We start from the raw sequence: 19,906 nt of genomic DNA, 5'->3' as shown, positions 1-19,906 counted from the left end.
AGGTAAGCAGGCCTGTCTTACATAGCAGCAGGCGAGAGGGTGTGTGAAAGAAGCAAAGGGGAGAGAGACGCTTATAAAAACATCACGTCTCCTGAGAACTCACTTACTTACATGAGAACAGCGTGGGGAAAACTGCCTTCAAGATCCAATTGGCTTCCCCCAGGTCCCTCCCTCAACCCCTGGGGATTACACGTGAAGATGAGATTTTGGTGGGGACACAAAGCCAAACCACATCAGATGCTAAGTGATAGCTTCGTAACACTCACCTCGAATATCCTTGCCAAATAGAGGCAGACTGATCGGAGACCTGCTTCTTTATGCTATTTGTTCTTAACTTCAAGGCAACATGCAAAAGGAACCAGCAAATGTTAAGAAGCCAAACTCCTTAATAACCCTTTTAAAGAAACAGCTTTATTGAGACATGTGACAATAATTCACCTTTTAAAGGCGTCCAATTTGGGAGTATTTCATGCATTCGCAATGTTGTACAGCCATTACCTATCTAGTTCCAAAACATTTGCATCACCCCAAAAGAAAACAGTGGACCCATGGAGTCATTCCCATTCCCTCCCTCCCCCAGCCTTAGGCAACCACTGATCCTAATGCCTGATTCTATTGCTCTCTGCCTATCCTGGACATTTCATACAAATGAAATTATGTAACATGTAGCCTTCGTGTGTGGCATCTTTCACTTAGTGTAATGTTTTCAAGGTTCATCCATGTTGTGGCATGCATTCGTACTTCATTCCTTTTAAGTCAGAATTTCACTCTTGTTGCCCAGGCTAGAGTACAGTGGTGTGATCTCAGTTTACTGTAACCTCTGACTCCTGGGTTCAAGTGATTCTTCTGCATCAGTCACCTGAGTAGCTGGGACTACAGGTGCCTTCCACCATGCTTGGCTATTATTATTTTTTTTTTTTTTGCATGTTAGTAGAGACGGGGTTTTGTCATGTTGGCCAGGCTGGTCTCGAACTCCTGACCTCAGGTGATCCACCTGCCTCAGCCTCCCAAAGTGATGGAATTACAGGCGTGAGCCACCGCACCCAGCCTTTCATTTCTCTTTATGAATTACTAATTTTCTGTGGATAGACCACATTTTGCTTATCCATTTATCAAGTAACGAACATGTGTGTTGTTTCTTTTTTTCATGTCGTAAGTTAATTTACACACATATCTAGTATGTCATATGAGTTCAAGTTTGATCCATTTTCCAGAGACCGCACCTCTTTTCATATCTGTTAAATGGATGGACTAAAACATCCTTATTTTTTAAGCAGTTGGTGTCTTAGTATAAAGAAGGGCTCATCAAATCCAGATCCAAAGCACAAACACATCATGGCTAGTAAACGACACTTGTTTTCCACTGAAAATGGCAAATTCTTCCCAGGGCTCTCGTTATAGTGCATGTAGGACTGCAGAGGTCATGAACCTCTCGATGCTCTGGTCCAACACAGCCCTGCTGGAAGCTCTGTGAAAGGCGCAGAGACCAAGGTTGGAAGAACTGGTGGCACCCACCAAGACCTTTTATTCACCCATGTGTGTTGTTTCTTCTTTTTGGCTATTATAGTTAACGTTTATGTGAACGTTATTGCATGAATGCTTGTATTGGCATATGTTTTCAGTTCTATTGAGTAAACATGTAGGAGCGGAATTGTCAGGTCATATGCTCTTAATAACCTTTTAAAATTCCTTTTTTTGTTTGCTATACTTGGGACCCATATTCCTTTGCTTTGGGTTTATATTCACTTCCTTTGTGCTGAATATTGTCAGTGACTTGATTGAAACTTAACAGCCTGTGTAGAAATAATTAAAAATTATCCAAGTGAGAATAAACTGAATGCTTGTTGTATCTGTTAGATTATATTTGCCTTTGTTCTCTTCCTTACCAAGCTTCTACTTGAAGATTTACAAAGACGTTTTATTTCTTTTCCAGAACCGCAATGAGATAAAAAATGGCACTATCCTTCGATTAACCACGTCTCCAGTAAGTTGATCTCAGCTTCGAACTTCCCAGTAAACTCTTTGCTCTGCATTTCTGCTATATGTGATTGTGGGATATTAATTTTTGAGGATGACTTTAGTGCAAAACCAAAGGCTTCCAGAATGTCCTCACATGCAGATTCTCGATTAGCAGAAATGCCCCTCTATAGATTTCCCACTGCAGAGGAGGAAGACCTTATTCCAAGAGAAGAGCTAGTAAGTCGATTGTGAAACCTTTCAGGCAAGCTTGTCTAACCTGCAGCCCAGGATAGCTTTGAATTCACAAATCTGTAAACTTTCCTAAAACATAATGAGTATTTTTGTTATTTTATTTAGTTCATCAGCTGTTGTTAGTGTTAGTGCATTTTATGTGTGGCCCAAGACATTCTTCTTCCTGTGGCCTAGGGAAACCAAAACATTGGACACCTCTTCTTTAAGGTTTGAGTTTGGAAGTCATCTTAAGAAATTCTGTTACAGATGGGATCACTCACCTGTACTAGTTGGTTTTACCCATCTGCTCACACACTCACCTAATGCCATCTGAGCAAATTCAGACCACAAAGCAATCAAAACCAAGTCTGTTACTTCACTTTAAAGTCAGGTGTGTGTGTGAGTGTGAGAAAGAGAGAGAGAGTTTAAGTATTTTGTAGCTTAGTCTGTTATTATGACAATTCATAAAACTGATTTACAAATATTGGCCACTTTACTGTTCCACTAACAGCTGATTCTACGTAGAGAACTTTAGAGTCTTCTGAATTAAAACCACTAAACAAGATGTTACAGTATATTTAGACTACTGTAGCTGATGATGTCTCTTTTCTTGATCTTTCCTACTTGCTTGTAGATACTTTAGTTGCAACATTAGCATATTTAATGACATTATTTCACAGTGCATTTCATTGCCTTCCTAAAAAATAATCTGCCCGAAATACACCAAGTGTTACTATTTTCCCTCTGCATATATGATGAAAACTGTGTCTAAGTATCATTTTCAGTTTCCACTGAAGGCATGTGGTAGGCTAAAAATAAATTTAAAAATTGGGAAAAGCATCTGGCTAAAATTAAGCTGTGGGTGCTGTAACTACCATAAATTCTTATTGTTGAAAATTAATTAGAGCGGCTTAGAAACTCCTAAACATTTTGCCCCATAACATCTTGAACCAAAACCAGTGATGAGCTCGATAGAGTGAGTTGCTCCAGTTGGCTGAACTGTCTTCGATGCCTGCTTTGCCACTTAATGGAAATTATAATCTTTACTCATTTTTCAGGGGCTGCATGATGAGCTGAGGCATTTTTGTCTGACTTTGCATTGGTCTTACTCAAATCAGCATGAATGAATGTTAATTTGACCTTTAGACCAATGTTTTCTTTGTTTTTTGTAGTTTCTATTTATCCTGCTAAAAGTCATCGTCTGCTTGCGGGGCAGAAAAAGTATACCTTGCCTTTTATTTTATTTTAGATTCTCAAAGACAGCTTTTTAATCGAAGGCTTCTCTAAGCCAAAGAGTTTCATTTTTTATTGCTGTGGATCCATGAACAAAATTTCCGCAATCTAAGTCACTCGTTGAAAAACGACTAGGTGTTACACAGGATGAAGTTTTTCAGCATCCCAAAACAAACTGTGCATGACTCGTCATCAGGAAGAATGGAATTTGTGTTCCTGAGATAATGCTGCTGCCATTCCCAGCCCAGTGAATGGAAAGATGTGAAAGCCGGTGTGAGAGGCACTAATACAAGATGGGAGCCCACCTACAAGAGACTGGCTTACATTTTCCAAAAAGCCGTGGTCCCCAAACCTGGATCAGCTGTGGAACTTTGAAAATGCTGATTTCTGGGGCCTTCATAGAGAGGCTGGATTACAACGTTTGGGAATAGGCCCCAGGAATCTGCATTTTTAGCAATCACTATGGTTTGGATGTAGACACAGGGTCCAGAATTGGGAAATTACTCTATAAGCAAGAAATTTGAGATCTGTGAACTTTACTTGTTGCCAGTAGGTTATTTTTTAATAATTTTGCGTTTAGCTGAAAAAACACAGCTTGCACATACTCTTTCATTTTTCTATACATAATACAAATATGTTTTAAAAACACACCTATTAGAGGTACCGTAAAAAAAGCCCGCAGGTGGTGTTATACAGGCTTTTGAAGTTCCTTCATCTGCCTCAGCTGAACTCTCCGTAAAGCCATATAAGGACTTCTCAACAGCCACATGGGTACACACACACACACACACACACACACTCACACACACACTCCTGTTTTTATGTAATGTGTAGCTGCACTGAGTTTTACCTCCACTCTGTCAAAGGTGGTCTTTTTGTTGATGGATGAATTTGTTTTCTGTCTCCCTTTATCACAGAACAGTCCTTTCTGAATTGTTCCTAGAGAAATAAGTCATTAATACTAGAATATCTAAACAAACAGCGTGCACTGTTTAACTTGTAATAGGCCTTGTACCTGGCCACGGTTTCTCCACTGCTTGGTACATCTTTAGATAGTCTCTCTAGTGGCTGTGTTAAACAAGTGTATCTTTCTGGTGTGGTATCTTTATCCATCTCTCCATTAGCATAACAATACAGCCAGGAACACACCCAGAGAATGTGTGCAAGTGTGTGTGGACTTGGGAGCAGTCAGGGGTTGGCGAGCTTCCGAGCGCATAGCTGAGCAGTATCTCCTTCTACCTGCCGTGATCATAACAGCTGTGGACATCGAGTCTGAGGTCCTCTGTTGCATGCAGCATGTTTTACAGTCAGCTTTGGCTGTTGCTCATATCAGAAGAAGCCTGACTTGCCAGACCGTTGCTGCTACTTTTCTGAAATTTTTGCTTGAAAAAGTGCTTACAATGACTATATTTGTAGTGTTGGAGTGGTGAGAAACTTCTAAGTGGAACACAAAATGTAGAAGCCATAAAGAAACAGATGAATAAATTTGACTACCAAAAAATAAATACAACCCCACAAAAACTTTGTGTTCGGAAAGAATTCCAGAAACAAAGTTAAAAACCACAATAGAAAAAAATTGACAACTGCATAATAGAGGGCCAGTTAATTCATTTTCAGGATTCTTTATGAGTGGATAAAGAAACCATCCCAAAAGACGACGCTATGAACAGGGGAAAATACCAGAAGTTATGAACGGGGAAAAATACCCAAAATAATATCTATCTATCTACCTGTCTGTCTATCTATCTATCTGTCTGTCTGTCTGTCTGTCTGTCTGTCTGTCTGCCTGTCTGTCTGTCTATCTACCTGTCTATCTATCTATCTATCTATCTATCTATCTATCTATCTATCTATCTATCATCTATCTATCTATCTATCTATCTATCTATCTATCTATCTATCTACCTACCTATCTGAGAAGAGCTTCAATCTCTCTCTTAGAGATGAAAACCTACAGTCCTAGATAATCAAAGTGTGAAGAAGAGATGCTGTGGAGTCAGAATTTTGAACATTTGAAGTAGAATCTATCGGTGTGCCCTCTTTGGAGGACAATTTATTGGTATGCACCGAAGTTCAAAACATACATACCTATGTCTTAACAGTACTGCTCCTGGGAGTTTATATAATAAAGAGACCTACAAAAGCACTGCAGGAAAGACACACACACACACACACACACACACACATGCACAAGCATGGCTATATGCATCATTGTTTTTAGGGATCAAAAGCTGGGAACCTGTTACATGTTTATCAGTGGGACTAGCTCAGTGCTGTAGGTAATGTCCATGTTATAGAATACCGTGTAGTTGTTAGTAAGAATGTCGTATGTGCTGCCGAGGAGGCATCTCTAAAGTACATCATTAAGCACAAAAGCAGGTCGCAGAACATCCTGTATGGAAGCATGCCTGTTATGTATGTGGAAAGGAGGTGTGTGTGTGTGTGTGTGTGTGTGTGTATATGCAGCTAAAAGGATACAGTGTTTCTCAAGGGATACCACAAGAAACTGTTAACTTTGGGCTAACTTTATTTTTTAATTTTATATGTGTATCAAATATAGATTGATTATTACTGGAAGTTATAAAATTAAAATATGTATCTATATTTGAGATATGGAGTCTTGCTTTATCGCCCAGGCTGGAGTGCAATGGTGCGATCTCAGCTCACTGAAACCTCCATCTCCTGGGTTCAAGCGATTCTCCTGCCTCAGCCTCCTTAGAGGCTGGGACTACAGGCGTGCACCACCATGCCCGACTGATATTTGTATTTTTAGTAGAGATGGGGTTTCCCTATGTTGGCAAGACTGGTCTTGAACTCCTGACCTCGTGATATGCCTGCCTTGGCCTCCCAAAGTGCTGGGATTACAGGTGTTACCAACCATGCCTGGCTGTACCCATATTTCTACCTCTCGTGCTGGTATTATTTTTAATTAAAGAAATACACAAATAAATATTATAAAGCCATTACAGTACACAAGAGGTGAATCATAACGTCCCATGCTAAAAACATGTCAGTTTTGCCAACTACAAGACTTTTTTTTGTGAACCCTATTACATGAGAACTTAATCATGGCCCATTATGCCCTCCTGTGGCCTGTGTGGATGTGTTTGAGACAGCAGAACTGCTCATCAGTTTCCTACTGTTGCTTTGTCAGCTACAAGCATAATCCCCGCTTTCTGCTCTTTCTGGTTTAGGGAGCTGGTATCAGCATTATCTAGGTCAGAGGGCCTGTCATAATGATTTTTGGGTCTCATTCCCTGTGGCAAAAAGAAAAATGGTATTATCTCAGGCACTGTGTGGATTCAGGTTATCAGAGATTCTTAACAATAAGACTATTAATGTTTTTTTATTCCATTTTTCAATTCAGGTTTTCAGTTTTTCTCTCCTCGTTTGAGAAACTAATAAAGGGTTGTAAAATGCCTTAAATTCTATTTCTTGCCATTGCTGTCAGAGGCCTAGTTTAAGGGAGAAGAAACCAGTGGAGGCTGGCAGGCAGAGGAGTCACAGGATCCACCGGCTGCTGCCCAAGGACAGTTTGCAGGGGCAGCCAGGGCACAGGGTCGGAGTTTCTTGCAGCTTCAGGGTCGGAGTTTCTTTCTCAGAGGGCTTGGACTACCTGCCCTGTAGGGAATTGGAGAGTTGGAAGGGGTGCTGTGGAGGGCGAGCCCCAGAGCTCCAGGATGTGATGCTCCTTGAGGAAGGATGTCCTGTTTCTCCCAGTGCTCTGGGAAAATTAACTGCCTACTGTTTACTGGAATGGGAGGGTGGGGACAGGATGAAGAGTTTGAGATGCTTATTATGTCCATGAGGACATGTCATCAAGTAGGAAGCCTGGAGAAATGCAGGTGTGCCAGCCACGCCCATGGAAATGGCATTTAAAACTATGGGCTGGAAGAGGGCATCATGGGGAGAGGAGAGGGCTCAGCACAGAGCCCTGGGGACATTCTGAGGTTTAGAGAAGAAGCCAGGTGAGCAGAGTATTTCAAGGAAGAGGGAATACTTAGGTGTGTTGGACGTTGCCCAGATAATAAGGAAGATGAGATGAGGTGGTGACCCCTGGGCTGCCACCTAGAGCTATCAATAGCATCGTGGAGACATTCTCCAGGCAGGGCTGGACAGGGATGCCTCATGAAAGTGGGGAGAATAGGAGGTGGAATGGAGGCAACGCTTTAGGGCTACTTTCTCTTCCAAAGCGTTTGCTGGAAATGCAAGCAGAAAAATGAGAAAGTAGCTATAGGGAAATTGGGTCAATGGATGCTTTTACCTTTCTGTTTATTTTTTTTAAGATGGGAGATGTTAGAGACTTCTGCAGCTGGAAATGATCCACTACAGAGAAAGAACTGATGATTCAGAAGAAAGGGAGATACATTTGAAGTAGAATACTTGAGAAGGCCAGGGAAGAGGGGATCCAGAACTGAGGGGAAGAGCTGACTTCTGATAGGAAACAGGGTCTCTGGCACACGGTATCTATCGGGAGGAAATAGAGCTTGAGGGTAGAGATGCCAGCAGCTGATGCCGTTAGAAGTAGGAAGATGGAGGAACTCCTGGCTGATGGCTTTGACTTCCTCAATACAATGATCACCAGTGGCAGGCAGGCAGGCAGCAGAAAAACATAGAGGGTGTTTAAGGAGAGAAGAAACGGTGTGGAGGAGTCATTGTAAAGGGACACAGCAAACATTCCAGGAGAATGCTGCATTGCCGGGCAACATTGAGTGTCCATTTGAAGATACCTGTTAAACTGTTGAACCTAAGGATTTTTTTGGACTACTTTTTAATTGGCATCATGGACCCAGAGTTATGCCCGAAGTTTCTTGGGGATGATTTTAACTTGTATCTTCAAGAGAGAGATGGTAAATGCTTGACACGCACACACTAGCAGTACCTTTTCCTGTGCCCAGGGCTGAGCCTTTATGAGCTACGTCCTCCCTTGCAGTCTGAAGTCTGGGTCCAGAACCTTTCCTGTCTGGGACATGAGACAGCCGCATCCAGACGTTTCAATGGCCCAAAGTAAATCTGTCTTTAGGACAGTACCGGATAATATAACGTGCTCTCTGATACAGAGATCTACATGACTACTAGATTCTCTTCATGTATGCTGCTCACTTGAAAAATCAGAACTAAGCCTATCTTATTTTTTAATAATGTTGACTTTTTCCTCCCAAATCTAAAAATGGTACAGATTCATTACAGAAAATTCAAAAACTGAGGCTTGCTGCAAAGAAAATTATTTTGAATTTTACAATTTATAAATAACCACAAGTCATATCTATTTGTCTTTTTTGGCCATTTGTATTTAAATGTGTGGATACATATGTGTGCATACTGACTATATATATTCATTTGTACATTCATTTAGTGAAATGTGTTTTGAACTCATGGTAATTGCCAGGCACTCTTCTAGGTGCTGGGTGACATGACGTTTTAGCAGATACACACTCCTGCATATATTCCCACCTCCCACAAGCAATAAAATATGTTTTTATCCTGGCTATTTCTATTAATATTGTATCATGAGGATGTTCCCACCCTATTTGGATGTTCCCACACTATTTTACATTCTCGAAAAGTTCCCTGTATAGTTCCATATATTTCATCCTATGACTATATCATGACTATTTCACCATTGTCCTATTGGTAAACACGATGGCTGCTCAATGTTTGGCTATGAATGCTGGTTTAAGGGCTTCAACTGTACCACACATCTGTCTCAGATATTCAGAGGCATCCGTTCAGGGAAGCACCTCACCACCAGGGATTCCTCCCGTTCTGCATGCTCATGAGCACCTTAGGCTGTCTGGTCCGCCGCCTCAGCATCCTCACTTCCCTCCACACTCCTTTGCCTGCAGATCCCAGACACACCAGTCCTCTCCTTTCTATCCCTCCACACAGGCCAGGCTTGTTCCACCTGAATCAGGGCTCCGGCACTAACCATTGCTGCCCAGAATATTCTACTCCCCAGTGGTAGAGTACTCCTTACCAGTCAGATCTCTCTGTGAATGTCACTTCCTTAGGTTACTTGTCCCTGAAAACCACCGTATCTAAAGAAGACATCAGTCACTCTCTAACACAAACTCTCCATTTTAGGATTTATTATTGCTAATTTTTAAAATTGTAGGTTGGGCATGGTGGCTCACGCCTGTAATCCCAGCACTTTGGGAGGCTGAGGCAGGTTGATCACGAGGTCAGGAGTTCAAGACCAGCCTGGCCAACATGGTGAAACCCCATCTCTACTAAAAATACAAAAATTAGCTGCCTGTAATCCCAGTGACTTAGGGGGCAGAAAATTGCTTGAACCCAGGAGGTACAGGTTGCAGTGAGCTGAGATTATGCCACTGGACTCCAGCCTGGGTGACAGAGCAAGACTCTATCTCAAAAAAAAAAAAAAAATGTGCACCTGCCACACCAAGGTGGGTGAGCCCCAGGAGGGTGAGAACCTTGGCTGTCTTGTTTGTTGCTGTATCCCAAATGTGCAGAACAATGCCAAGCTTTTAAGAAATATTTGTTGAATCAGTGAATGAGGATCCTGAGGATTTTGAAGGGACATTCCTTTCCAATGAATACCTGGAAAGACTTGTCTGAGAAGAGACTGAGAAAATTACATACAGAGTCACCTGCAATAGCTGACATCCAAAAACAAAATTGTCTTACAAAACCCCAATATTTCAAGAATAAAAACTTATTCTCATTTTTTTTGTATAAAGTTTTATTTCCAGATTATTTAGAAATTAGAGAAGACAAAAAAATGTGTATCCCTGCCTATTCTGAATCCAATTGGGAAAATATTGCATTAAAAGGGTCCCACCAGTTTGACATAATATTTTGACTGGAGGTCACTTCTGGGACTCACCTCTGTGGAGCACGTTTTCCTGGCAGACTCTGATGAGGGTTACTGCCCAGCTGAGAAGCAATCTGTCACACTGTGGGCGGAAGGGAACCTTAAGCACAGTCTGACCACAGTTCCTTGGGGTACCTACCGATGGGGAAAATGAGGCCAAGAGAGGTGAAGAGAGTTCACTGCGGCCCCAGAGTGAGCCAGACAGAGCTGGAAGTGGCCCTGCCTCTGACTCCTGCTTTATGGGGCTTTCCATCACGGTCCCCTCGCCACCTGGCTTGCCACAGTCCTTCCCTCCTCTTCAGTGATGTGTCCCCTGCAGTGGTTCACCTGTGTCCTGGAATGAAGAGGGAAATTTACCCCAAAGCAAACACTGTAGGAACTGCACATTTTTAAGAAAAGTTGTCTCCTTAGATATGGGTACCAAGGGAAGGAGCAAGGTCTGAGGGGAGAGGAGAGGTAAGAACAGCCCCGGGACGGTAGAACACATCATTCTCAGGCGCTGGGGTGAGGGCAGGAGAGGGGTGAATAGTTCTATAGGAACTTTCCAGGTCATTGAGTCTATGAACTTTGTTGTAGTTTGACAATCTGGAGAGGGCTTTACTGCTGTTACTAGGAGTGACTCCTTGTCTAAGATCCCAGCAAGTTAGGATATTGCTTTGCTATTCTTACCTGTGACCATCTTGGTAAAATATTTCCAATTTCTATAGCAGCAACCCATGAGCAGTTGTGGGATTTGGGAGGACTCCACAGTCTTAATTCCTCTGCTTGGGACACTTGTCCCCTTCAGGTTTCTGTGGTTCTCTCTCCTCAATTATTTTGAATTTGATTTATTTTTTACTTTTAGGTAGGTAAGTATGAATGCATAAAATGAGATAGGAAGAACAGGTATAATCAATTATACATTAGTAAGAGCAGGTATAATAAATTCCATCTACTTGGCTTCCACATTATTGACTTTTTCTTGGTTTTCTTAGCAAAGGATTTTCCTGAAAATTGCTCAGCTTTTAAAACGGCAAGCAAATTTTCCTTAGGTGCTGTAAACCAGGAGGGCCTCCTTGTGTTGCAGCTGGGGACGATGAGGTGGTAATTGAAAAACACCATTGGCCAGGTATGGTAGCTCATGCCTGTAATCCCAGCACTTTGGGAGGCTAGGCAGGCAGATCACCTGAGGTCAGGAGTTCAAGATCAGCCTGGGCAACATAGTGAAACCCTGTCTCTACTAAAAATACAAAAATGAGCTAGGCATGGTGGCAGGTGCCTGTAATCCCAGCTACTCAGTAGTCTGAGACAGGAGAATCGCTTGAACCTGGGAGGCGGAGGTTGCAGTGAGCCAAGATTGCACCACTACACTCCAGCCTGGGTGACAGAGAAAGACTCCATCTCAAAAAAAAAAAAAAAAAACAAGAAAAAGAAAAACACAATCATTCCATCCTCACGGAGAGATGCAGCATCTTGTGATTTAGAGTGGTGGTCCTTAGCGTGTGATTTCTGGGCCAGTAGCAGCAGCACCTGGGGACTTGTTCAACACACAATTTTGGGCCCCCACCCCAGGCCTTTACAACCAGAAACTCTGGGGGTCACCCATGGTCTGTGTTTTAAGAAGCCATCCAGGTGATTCTTATGCAGACAACAATTTGAGATCCACTGTTTACAGTGTATTTTCTGGAGTCTGCCCAGGTGCTATTTCAGCTTCAGCACTGATAAGCTGTGTGACCTTGGGCAAGTTACTTAACTTCCCTGAACTTCAATTTCCATTGTCAAATGAAAACTGTGGTAGGACCTACCTGGTCGGGACTATTGTGCAGATTTAATGAATTACTTTATGAAAGTATTTACAACAGTGGCTCGTAAAAAGTGCTGTGTTTTGTATTGGTATCAACTGTACCAAACACCGTTAATTACCATTAATAATGACTGAAATAGTTTTTGGGTACTCATTATCATAATCCGTATAGTAAATGCAGACATCCTTCTTGGAGAAAAAAATACACTTTTTAAGCAATTTGAAATGATTTGCTTGGGTTAACTATTACATATTCATGTAAATGTTGTATATCCATTTGAAAATTTTGGAAAGTAGCATATCCTTGAACAATTTTAAGAGATAAATGATTCTCACCCAGATCTTCACTCTCCCTTTTAGTATTTGAGTGATGTGTTGGTTATCTGTAGATCGGTGAGTAGATAAGTAGGGAGGCCTCTCATTTTCCTCCCCACTCTTCTCCTTCTCTTCTAATTTCTGATGCAAAGCATCTGTTTTTGGTTTTAATTAAATGGGAGAGCTGAGCACATACATCTCTGACCAAGTGATGGGGGCACGTGTTCTATCCCTGTCTTGGGTCTTAAACAATTGCATCAGTTCCCTGCTGAATCCTTTTCTGTTCTTGAGGGCTGCTTCCAGGTGACAGTGGAGGGGAACTTGGCAGGGAGGGCAGGCTCTGTGGCTGTGGACCCGCTGGGCTCAAGTCCTGCTCTCAGGAACTGTGTGAGTCCCTCCATTCCAGGCAGAGTCTGTAGCCAGCATAGGTTTTGCCTTCAATACTGATGTGGGTCTATCTACTGTCTCCACTCTGCAACCTTAACCTTGTGATAGTTCACAGGGGGTTCCTCAAAGAGGAGAGAGATACCTCATTAGTGGGGTCAACATCCCATCTTCTCTGTCTCTCAAATACAACACAGTTTCAAAAGAGAAAACAAGGGCCTGGTGCGGTAGCTCAAGCTTGTAATCCCAGCACTTTGGGAGGCCGAGGCAGGTGGATCACCTGAGGTCAGGAGTTCGAGACCAGCCTGGCCAACATCATGAAACCCGTTTCTAATAAAAAAAAACAAAAAATTAGCCGGGCATGGTGGCGCATACCTGTAATTCCAGCTACTCATGAGGCAGAGACAGAATTGCTCATACCCCAGAGGCAGACATTGCAATGAGCCAAGATCGCGCCACTGCACTCCTGCTTGGGCGACAGAGTGAGACTCTGTCTCAAAAAAAAACAACACACACACAAAAAAACCCAGCAGATATTCAGTTATCTCTATTAAGCAAAAACACAGGCAGAACATTTTAGTCCTTTGTTTTTCTCACTGCCTGCCTCAACCGAAAGGTGGATATGTAAACCTTGACCGGGTGGGTAAGACAGCTGGACTACAAATTATAATCCGGAAGTTCAGCTTCTCTAATATGTTTCTATTCCTCTCTGTCCTGCATGTAGGAGCCAAGTGCAAAGGCCTTAAAAGTCGTTCTAGGCATAGCTGTTAATTTAGTTTCCTAATTATGTTTAGTTTTGAATTCACGTAAGTAGCCAATGCATGTGAAACTCATGTTGCTGAAAATTGAAATTTACAAGCATCGTTGTGGCGTGCTGGAAGATTTGCAGTAACCTAGAAAGCTCATTTGGGTGGCTAATGAAGCTTCTGAACATGTGTAGGCAGTTAGTACTCAGATACTGACTGAACGGGTGAGCATGCTGTATAAATTTGTGTAATTGCTTAACCAAGCAAATAGCTTTCAGTTGCTTTTACTTAATAACTTTACTTAAAGAATACTTCCCATTTCCTCCCTCCTTTCTGCCACATCCTGTTCAGTGTCTAGGACTTTAATATTCTTGTGCTCTTGCTCTTGCTTTTCCTTGAAATGCAAACCAAACCCCTGTGAAAAGAATGAAACTGCTTCCTCTCGTGACATGAACGGACCTTGCTCTGAAGGTGCAGTGTTTGGGTTGGAAGCTTGAAGCCTGTTGAAATGCCCACTCTGTAATATGCAGATAGTCTTGTACTTTTGGCCATTGTATCCCTGTTACTTATTGAAACATTGATCTGTTTCGCTGTTGTGGTTTCCCTTGTCAACACTCTTCCCTTTGCTTTTGCCCCATAAGGCTCAGAACGCCCAGCAGCTGCATGAACGAATCCAGTCCTCGAGTATGGACGCCAAGCTGGAAGCCCTGAAGGACTTGGCCAGCCTCTCCAGGGATGTCACGTTTGCCCAGGAGTTTATAAACCTGGATGGCATCTCTCACCTCACGCAGATGGTGGAGAGTGGCACTGAGTAAGCATCTTTTTTCCTGACTTTCGCGGCTGTCTTATATGTCTCAATGTTTTGAATATCGTCACATTCCTTACACTTGCAAGCTGTTTTAAAGACCAGAGCATTGGTTAGACTCAGGAAAAAACAGTTTTAAGATAGTGACGGGGCAGTGGGTTTGTAATTTCAGGATGTCTCCACCCTTTGCCCACCAACTATCTAGTGTCTAAGACAAAATAGAAATCCATCAAATGCTAGAAATTTCAGATTTATGTGGAAAAAATACCATGTCCTTATCTCAGAGGATCTTGCCAACACTGAAATTATAAGTTGACAAAACATTGATCCCACATCTTCCTTGCCCATCCCTAGGAAAAATTTTTCCTTTCTTAATTCATTAAAAAATTAGATTACCTAATTCTGTTTCTTTTTATATTGACAGCTCAAGCTAGTTCCAAGTTGTTTTTCAAAGTATAAAAACAGATCAAGATATCATCTCTGAAGTAATTTCAAAAATTAACCCTTGAATGATTAAATACCTGTCATTAATTACTTGAAATTAAATGTAGTTAACAGGTATTTACTACCTACTGTGCACAAAAGAGTTGAAGATGGGAAATTTTTTTCTTTTGAGCCTTGCCTTCCAAAAATTGATGGAAACTATTATATAGGCAGAATTCCATTGTGTATAATTCCTCCTGAGAGCCAGGAGTCTAGACGGTAGACCCATTAGCGCTCTCTCTCTCTTTTTTTTTAATGTTTTTTTAATTGGAGATGGAATCCTTGCCTCCCAGGCTCGAATATGGTGCTGCAATCTCCATTCACTACAACCTCTGCTTCCTGGGTTCAAGTGATCCTCCTGCCTCAGCCTCCTAGTATCTGGGATTTCAGGCATGTGCCACCATACCTGGCTAATTTTTGTATTTTTAGTAGAGACAGGGTATCACCATGTTGGCCAGGCTGGTCTCGAACTCCTGACCTCAAGTGATCTGCCTCCCTCTGCTTCCCAAAGTGCTGGGATTACAGGTATAAGCCATCGTGCCCGGCTGAGACCCATTATATCTCAAAGACCCTCACAGAGGAGGTGACTGTGAACCGTCCTGGAGGGAGTTGGAGTTCCATCATGAGGGAGGAAGGAATGTCACTTCTCCTGGGGAGCTCCCCTTCTCAGCCAAGACTTGGATTCTCTGCTGTGACTGTGGAGCGTTGGGAACCAGTCAGGCTAGCTCTTATGTTGGTGGAGGGACAACTCCTTTAACCACTAAATGCTGAATGCCTGGTAGGATAAGCAGGAGGCTGCCCCCTGCCATATGGTCAGGTGCTATTGACATAGACCAGTAGAGCATATAATTTAAAGCATGTTAAGTTGTTGAATCAGTTCATTGCATATTAATATGCTGAGTTAATAATATACAGTGTCATGACAGGCATTTACTATGAAAGAGTAAATATCATTGAGAATGGAGGCTTAAAACCGGGTTGTTTAAACAGTACCTAGTGATACAAAGAAGGAATTGATAATTCCGCATGTTGAAGATTTTTCTAGGCTTCTCCCCTTCCCTCCCCTCCCCTCCCCTGCCCTCCCCTCCTCTCCCCTTCCTCTTTTTTCCCTCCTTCCCTCCCTCTCCTTTCCCTTACTCCCTCCCTCCCTTCCTCTTCCCTTCCATTCCCTTCCTCCTCCTTTTCCTTCCCTTGCCTTCCCTTCCTTCTGCCTTTCCTTCCTTCTCCCTTCCCTTCCTCCTCCTTTCCCTTCTTACTTCCTTCCCTTCATCCTCCCTTCCCTCCCCTTCTTTTTCCTCTTCCTCCCTTCCCTTTCTTCCCTTGTCTTCCTCCTCCCTTCTCCCCTGCCTCCTCCCTTCTTCCCTCCCTTTCCTCTCCTTTCCCTTTCCTTCCTCTCTCTCCCTTCCTCCTCTCCATCCCTCCTTCCCTTTTCCTTCCTTCCTCCCTCCCTTTCTTCCTTCCTTCCTTTCCTCCCTTCCTTCCTTCCCTTTCTTCCTTCCTCCCTTTTCCTTCCTTCCTTCCTTCCTTCCTTCCTTCCTTCCTTCCTTCCTTCCTCCCTCCCTCCCTCCCTCCCTCCCTTTTCCTTCCTTCCTTCCCCCCCAACTTCCATCCTCCCTCCCTCCCTACCTCCCTCCCTCCCTCCCTTCCTTCCTTCCTCCCTCCCCTCCATCCCTCCCTCCCTTTTCCTTCCTTCCTTCCTTCCTTCCTTCCTTCCTCCCTCCCTCCCTCCCTCCCTCCCTCCCTCCCTCCCTCCCTTCCTTCCTTCCTTCCTCCCTCCCTTCCTTCCTTCCTTCCTTCCTTCCCCCCCCACTTCCATCCTCCCTCCCTCCCTCCCACATTTGGCATCATCTGGCCTCTGCAGTTGGTACTAGTGAAAAACATTTTTTTCTCCTTCAAAGACAGGATATTCTCTAGAGTTTGGAGTTGGGGATCTTAAGTCACAGACAAGTAGAGAAAATTCCTAGAACCAAATGATGGGAAGAACATTAAGTCAGAGAAAACTGACAAACAGGCCTGGGTGATTGGGAAAGGGTCGGCTGTAGACAGGCATCATTTAGTTTTTCAAGGCTGATGAAAGTTTAGGCCCTACCTCAGCTTGGAGTGGGACAGGGAAACATAAACCCTGGGTGTCATCAGAATCCAGTGTGGTTACTGTAAGCTTCAGCTGGAGCTTGAATTAGCAGGAGGGAAGCTGAATAAGTTTAGGGGTCCAAGGAGCTTGACAAAGGAAATGGATACAGAGGGTCCTATCTGTGAGGGAAGCTCCAGGCTGGAAGCTAGCCTGGAACATGTCAGGCCCCTATTCCCTGTTTCTAGGGAGCAGAGGAGGACAAGTTGTAACTATAAACACCTTCACTTATAACTGGATGACTTCTTGTACCTGCCAGACATGGTAGCTTATGCTATGGGCCCACCACTGCTTCTGGTGGGAGAGTGGGGCCTGGGGGAGGCTGCCTTGGCAACACTAACAAGTTAAATAAAAATGTAAAAATCTTACCCCTGTTTATTGATGAAGCTAAGTTCCCGCCATTGATATGTCGAGGGCAATGCATCAGAGCCAGGTGTAATGTCACCTGCTGATGAGTTGGTTCTGCCACAGATGCCTAGGTATGCAGGGCTTGAGCTCTGGCACATTCAGAATGATGTTGTGCAAATACTACTGAAATGATCAGACTTGCAATTGTAATTACAGTTACCATGGTAAAGACACCAAAGCAAGGGCCCGTGGGATCTGCACCCTGAACGAGGGGCGATGGCAGAGCCCCTCACCTCCAGAGGCTGGCAGTTATGGATTCTGATGACGAAACTGCCTCCTGGGAGCTTTCATTTTCCAGGTTCTCGTTTCTTTAGTTTGCTAGAGCTGCCATCACAAAATCCCACAGACTGAGTGGCTTAAACAACAGAAACTTTATTTTTCCTCAGAGTTCTGGAAGCTGGAAGTTCACGATCAAGGTGTTGGCAGAGCTGGTTTTTGCTGAGGTCACTGGATTGTGGATGGCTGACTTCTCTCCTGCTGTCCTCATCCTGGTTTTTCTTTTTGTGTTGAAACCCCCTCCTCTTAAAAGGACAAAAATCAGATTGGATTAGGGTCACCTAGTGGCCTTCTTTTAAAGTAATCACCCCTTGAGAGGGCTTATCCCCAAATACTGTCCCATTCTGAGGTACTGGGGGTTGAAGCCTAAACATGTGAATTTTGAGGAGTCATACTTAGCTCGTAATGCTTATGAAAGGGACACAACCATTTTTGCTTTAAAAGAGAAGAGTGAGAACTGATGGAGATTCTATGTATGTGCCATGTCAACATTCTTGCTTTTTCTCAGTGCTGTGACCTTACTTTATGACACATCTCTACCTCTAGAACAGCCCAAAAGATTCACCGTCCCTCAGAACCAGGATGGGGCACAGCAGGTCTGAATTATATGTCCATGTCGCACATGTATTATACAGTGTGAAAGAATATCAATACTGAAAGTACTTTGTGTGAACTAAAGCAACTGAATGCCTTTCTTAAAAAAAAGGAATATCATGCTTATTAATATTTTAACAACATTTCAATCAATGATCACAAATGTAATGGTGGTCTCCTAAGATTAAAATGAAGCTGCCCTATACAGGTGTGAATTTTTTATATTTTATACCATAATTTTACTATACCTTTTCTCTGTTTAGATATCTTTAGATACACAAATATTCGCCATTGTGTTACCATCGCCTACAGCACTCAGCAAAGTCACATGCTGTACAGGTTTGTAGCCTAGAAGCAATAAGCTGTGCCACATAGCTTGGGTGTGCTGTGCCGTGTGTGTGTGTGTAAGTACACTATGATGGTCACACAACAAAATCGCCTAGTGATGCACAGCACATGACTGTATTTATAATAATCAGTAAGCCACCCCAGTGTGATACATACAGCCGGGTTTCAGACAGACAGACGGAGCTTACGGCCAGATGTTGGGTGAATTCTCATTTGCATTTATCTCTTACACTTTCCTGTCACACTATATTTGTGGGAAGGAATGATGTCTCTCTGGGTCACCTTTAGTGTCTCCCTTCCTGTTTTATGTAAGTTCAAAGTCACGCTACTTTTGGGGATGGAGGAAGGAGGGACTGGAATTGCAAAGCCTCCTGTCTTCCTTCTGCTGTCTGCATCGCACACTCAGAGGTGGCTTATTTAATCCACAGCAAATTTTTCAGATCTTTTGTTAAGATTAAAAAGAAAAGAGAAAGCCATTTTTCTTATAAGAAATCCTGGCTTCTCTGTTAAACTTAGAGCAAGACTTTAATTAATTAGCAGGAATAGAAACCACACAAATTAAATAGATCCTGCATTGGATTTAGTCGTGACTCCTGAGCAGGGTTCCAGTTGGAGAAGGCGGCAGTTTCCTAAGCAGGACCTGTGGAAACGTTTTGTAAACATTGAAGAAAGTTACTGGAATTTTTCTCCTTACTTTTAAAAATAATGACATTCAGAGACGACTTGCCTGCTCCTCATTACCCATGGATGGGCTTTAAAAGTTTTATTATACGATGTAAGTTCTGGAATACATGTGCAGAACGTGCAGGTTCGTTACATAGGTATGCACATGCCATGGTGGCTTGCTGCATCTAACCTGTCATCTACATTAGGAATTTCTTCTAATGCTATCCCTCCCCTAGCCACTGATGCCCTGACAGGCCCTGGTGTGTGATGTTTCCTTACCTGTGTCCATGTGTTCTCATTGTTCAACTCCCACTTACGAGTGAAAACATGCAGTGTTTGGTTTTCTGTTGTGTTAGTTTGCTGAGAATGATGGTTTTCAGCTTCATCCCTGTCCCTGCAAAGGACATGAACTCATCCGTTTTTATGGCTGCATAGTATTCCATGGTGTATATGTGCCACATTTTCTTTATCCAGTCTATCACTGATGGGCATTTGGGTTGGTTCCAAGTCTTTCCTATTGTGAATGGTGCCACAGTAAACATATGTGTGCATGTGTCTTTATAGTAGAATGATTTATAATTCTGTGAGTATATACCCAGTAATGGGATTGCTGGGTCAAATGGTATTTCTGGTTCTAGATCCTTGAGGAATCACCACACTGTCTTCCACAATGGTTGAACTAATTTACACTCCCACCAACAGTGTAAAAGCA

The 19,906-nt window shown here is 42.9% G+C and overlaps 1 protein-coding gene and 1 pseudogene across 28 annotated transcripts in view; one reads left to right on the top strand and one right to left on the bottom strand.

The window, feature by feature from the left end:
- Positions 1-19,906, top strand: part of ELMO1 (engulfment and cell motility 1) — a 588,268-nt gene that overhangs the window by 184,583 nt on the left and 383,779 nt on the right. For all 28 annotated transcript variants that reach the window (XR_013523821.1, XR_013523822.1, XR_013523824.1 and 25 more), the window contains 2 exons: positions 1,934-1,984; positions 14,128-14,297. Coding sequence is in view for 24 of the 28 variants with exons in the window: in XM_054236998.2 (XP_054092973.2) it covers positions 1,934-1,984; positions 14,128-14,297 (221 nt within the window). In the remaining 4 variants the exon portion in view is untranslated. The remainder of the gene's footprint in view (positions 1-1,933; positions 1,985-14,127; positions 14,298-19,906) is intronic.
- Positions 1,263-1,719, bottom strand: LOC108592954 (cytochrome c oxidase subunit 7C, mitochondrial pseudogene; annotated as a pseudogene).

The sequence above is a fragment of the Callithrix jacchus genome, chromosome 11 (genome assembly GCF_049354715.1).
Source record: "Callithrix jacchus isolate 240 chromosome 11, calJac240_pri, whole genome shotgun sequence".
Classification (NCBI taxonomy): Eukaryota; Metazoa; Chordata; class Mammalia; order Primates; family Cebidae; genus Callithrix; species Callithrix jacchus.
The sequence above is the reverse complement of the archived record's forward strand: the minus strand, read 5'-3'. Positions and strand labels throughout refer to the sequence as shown.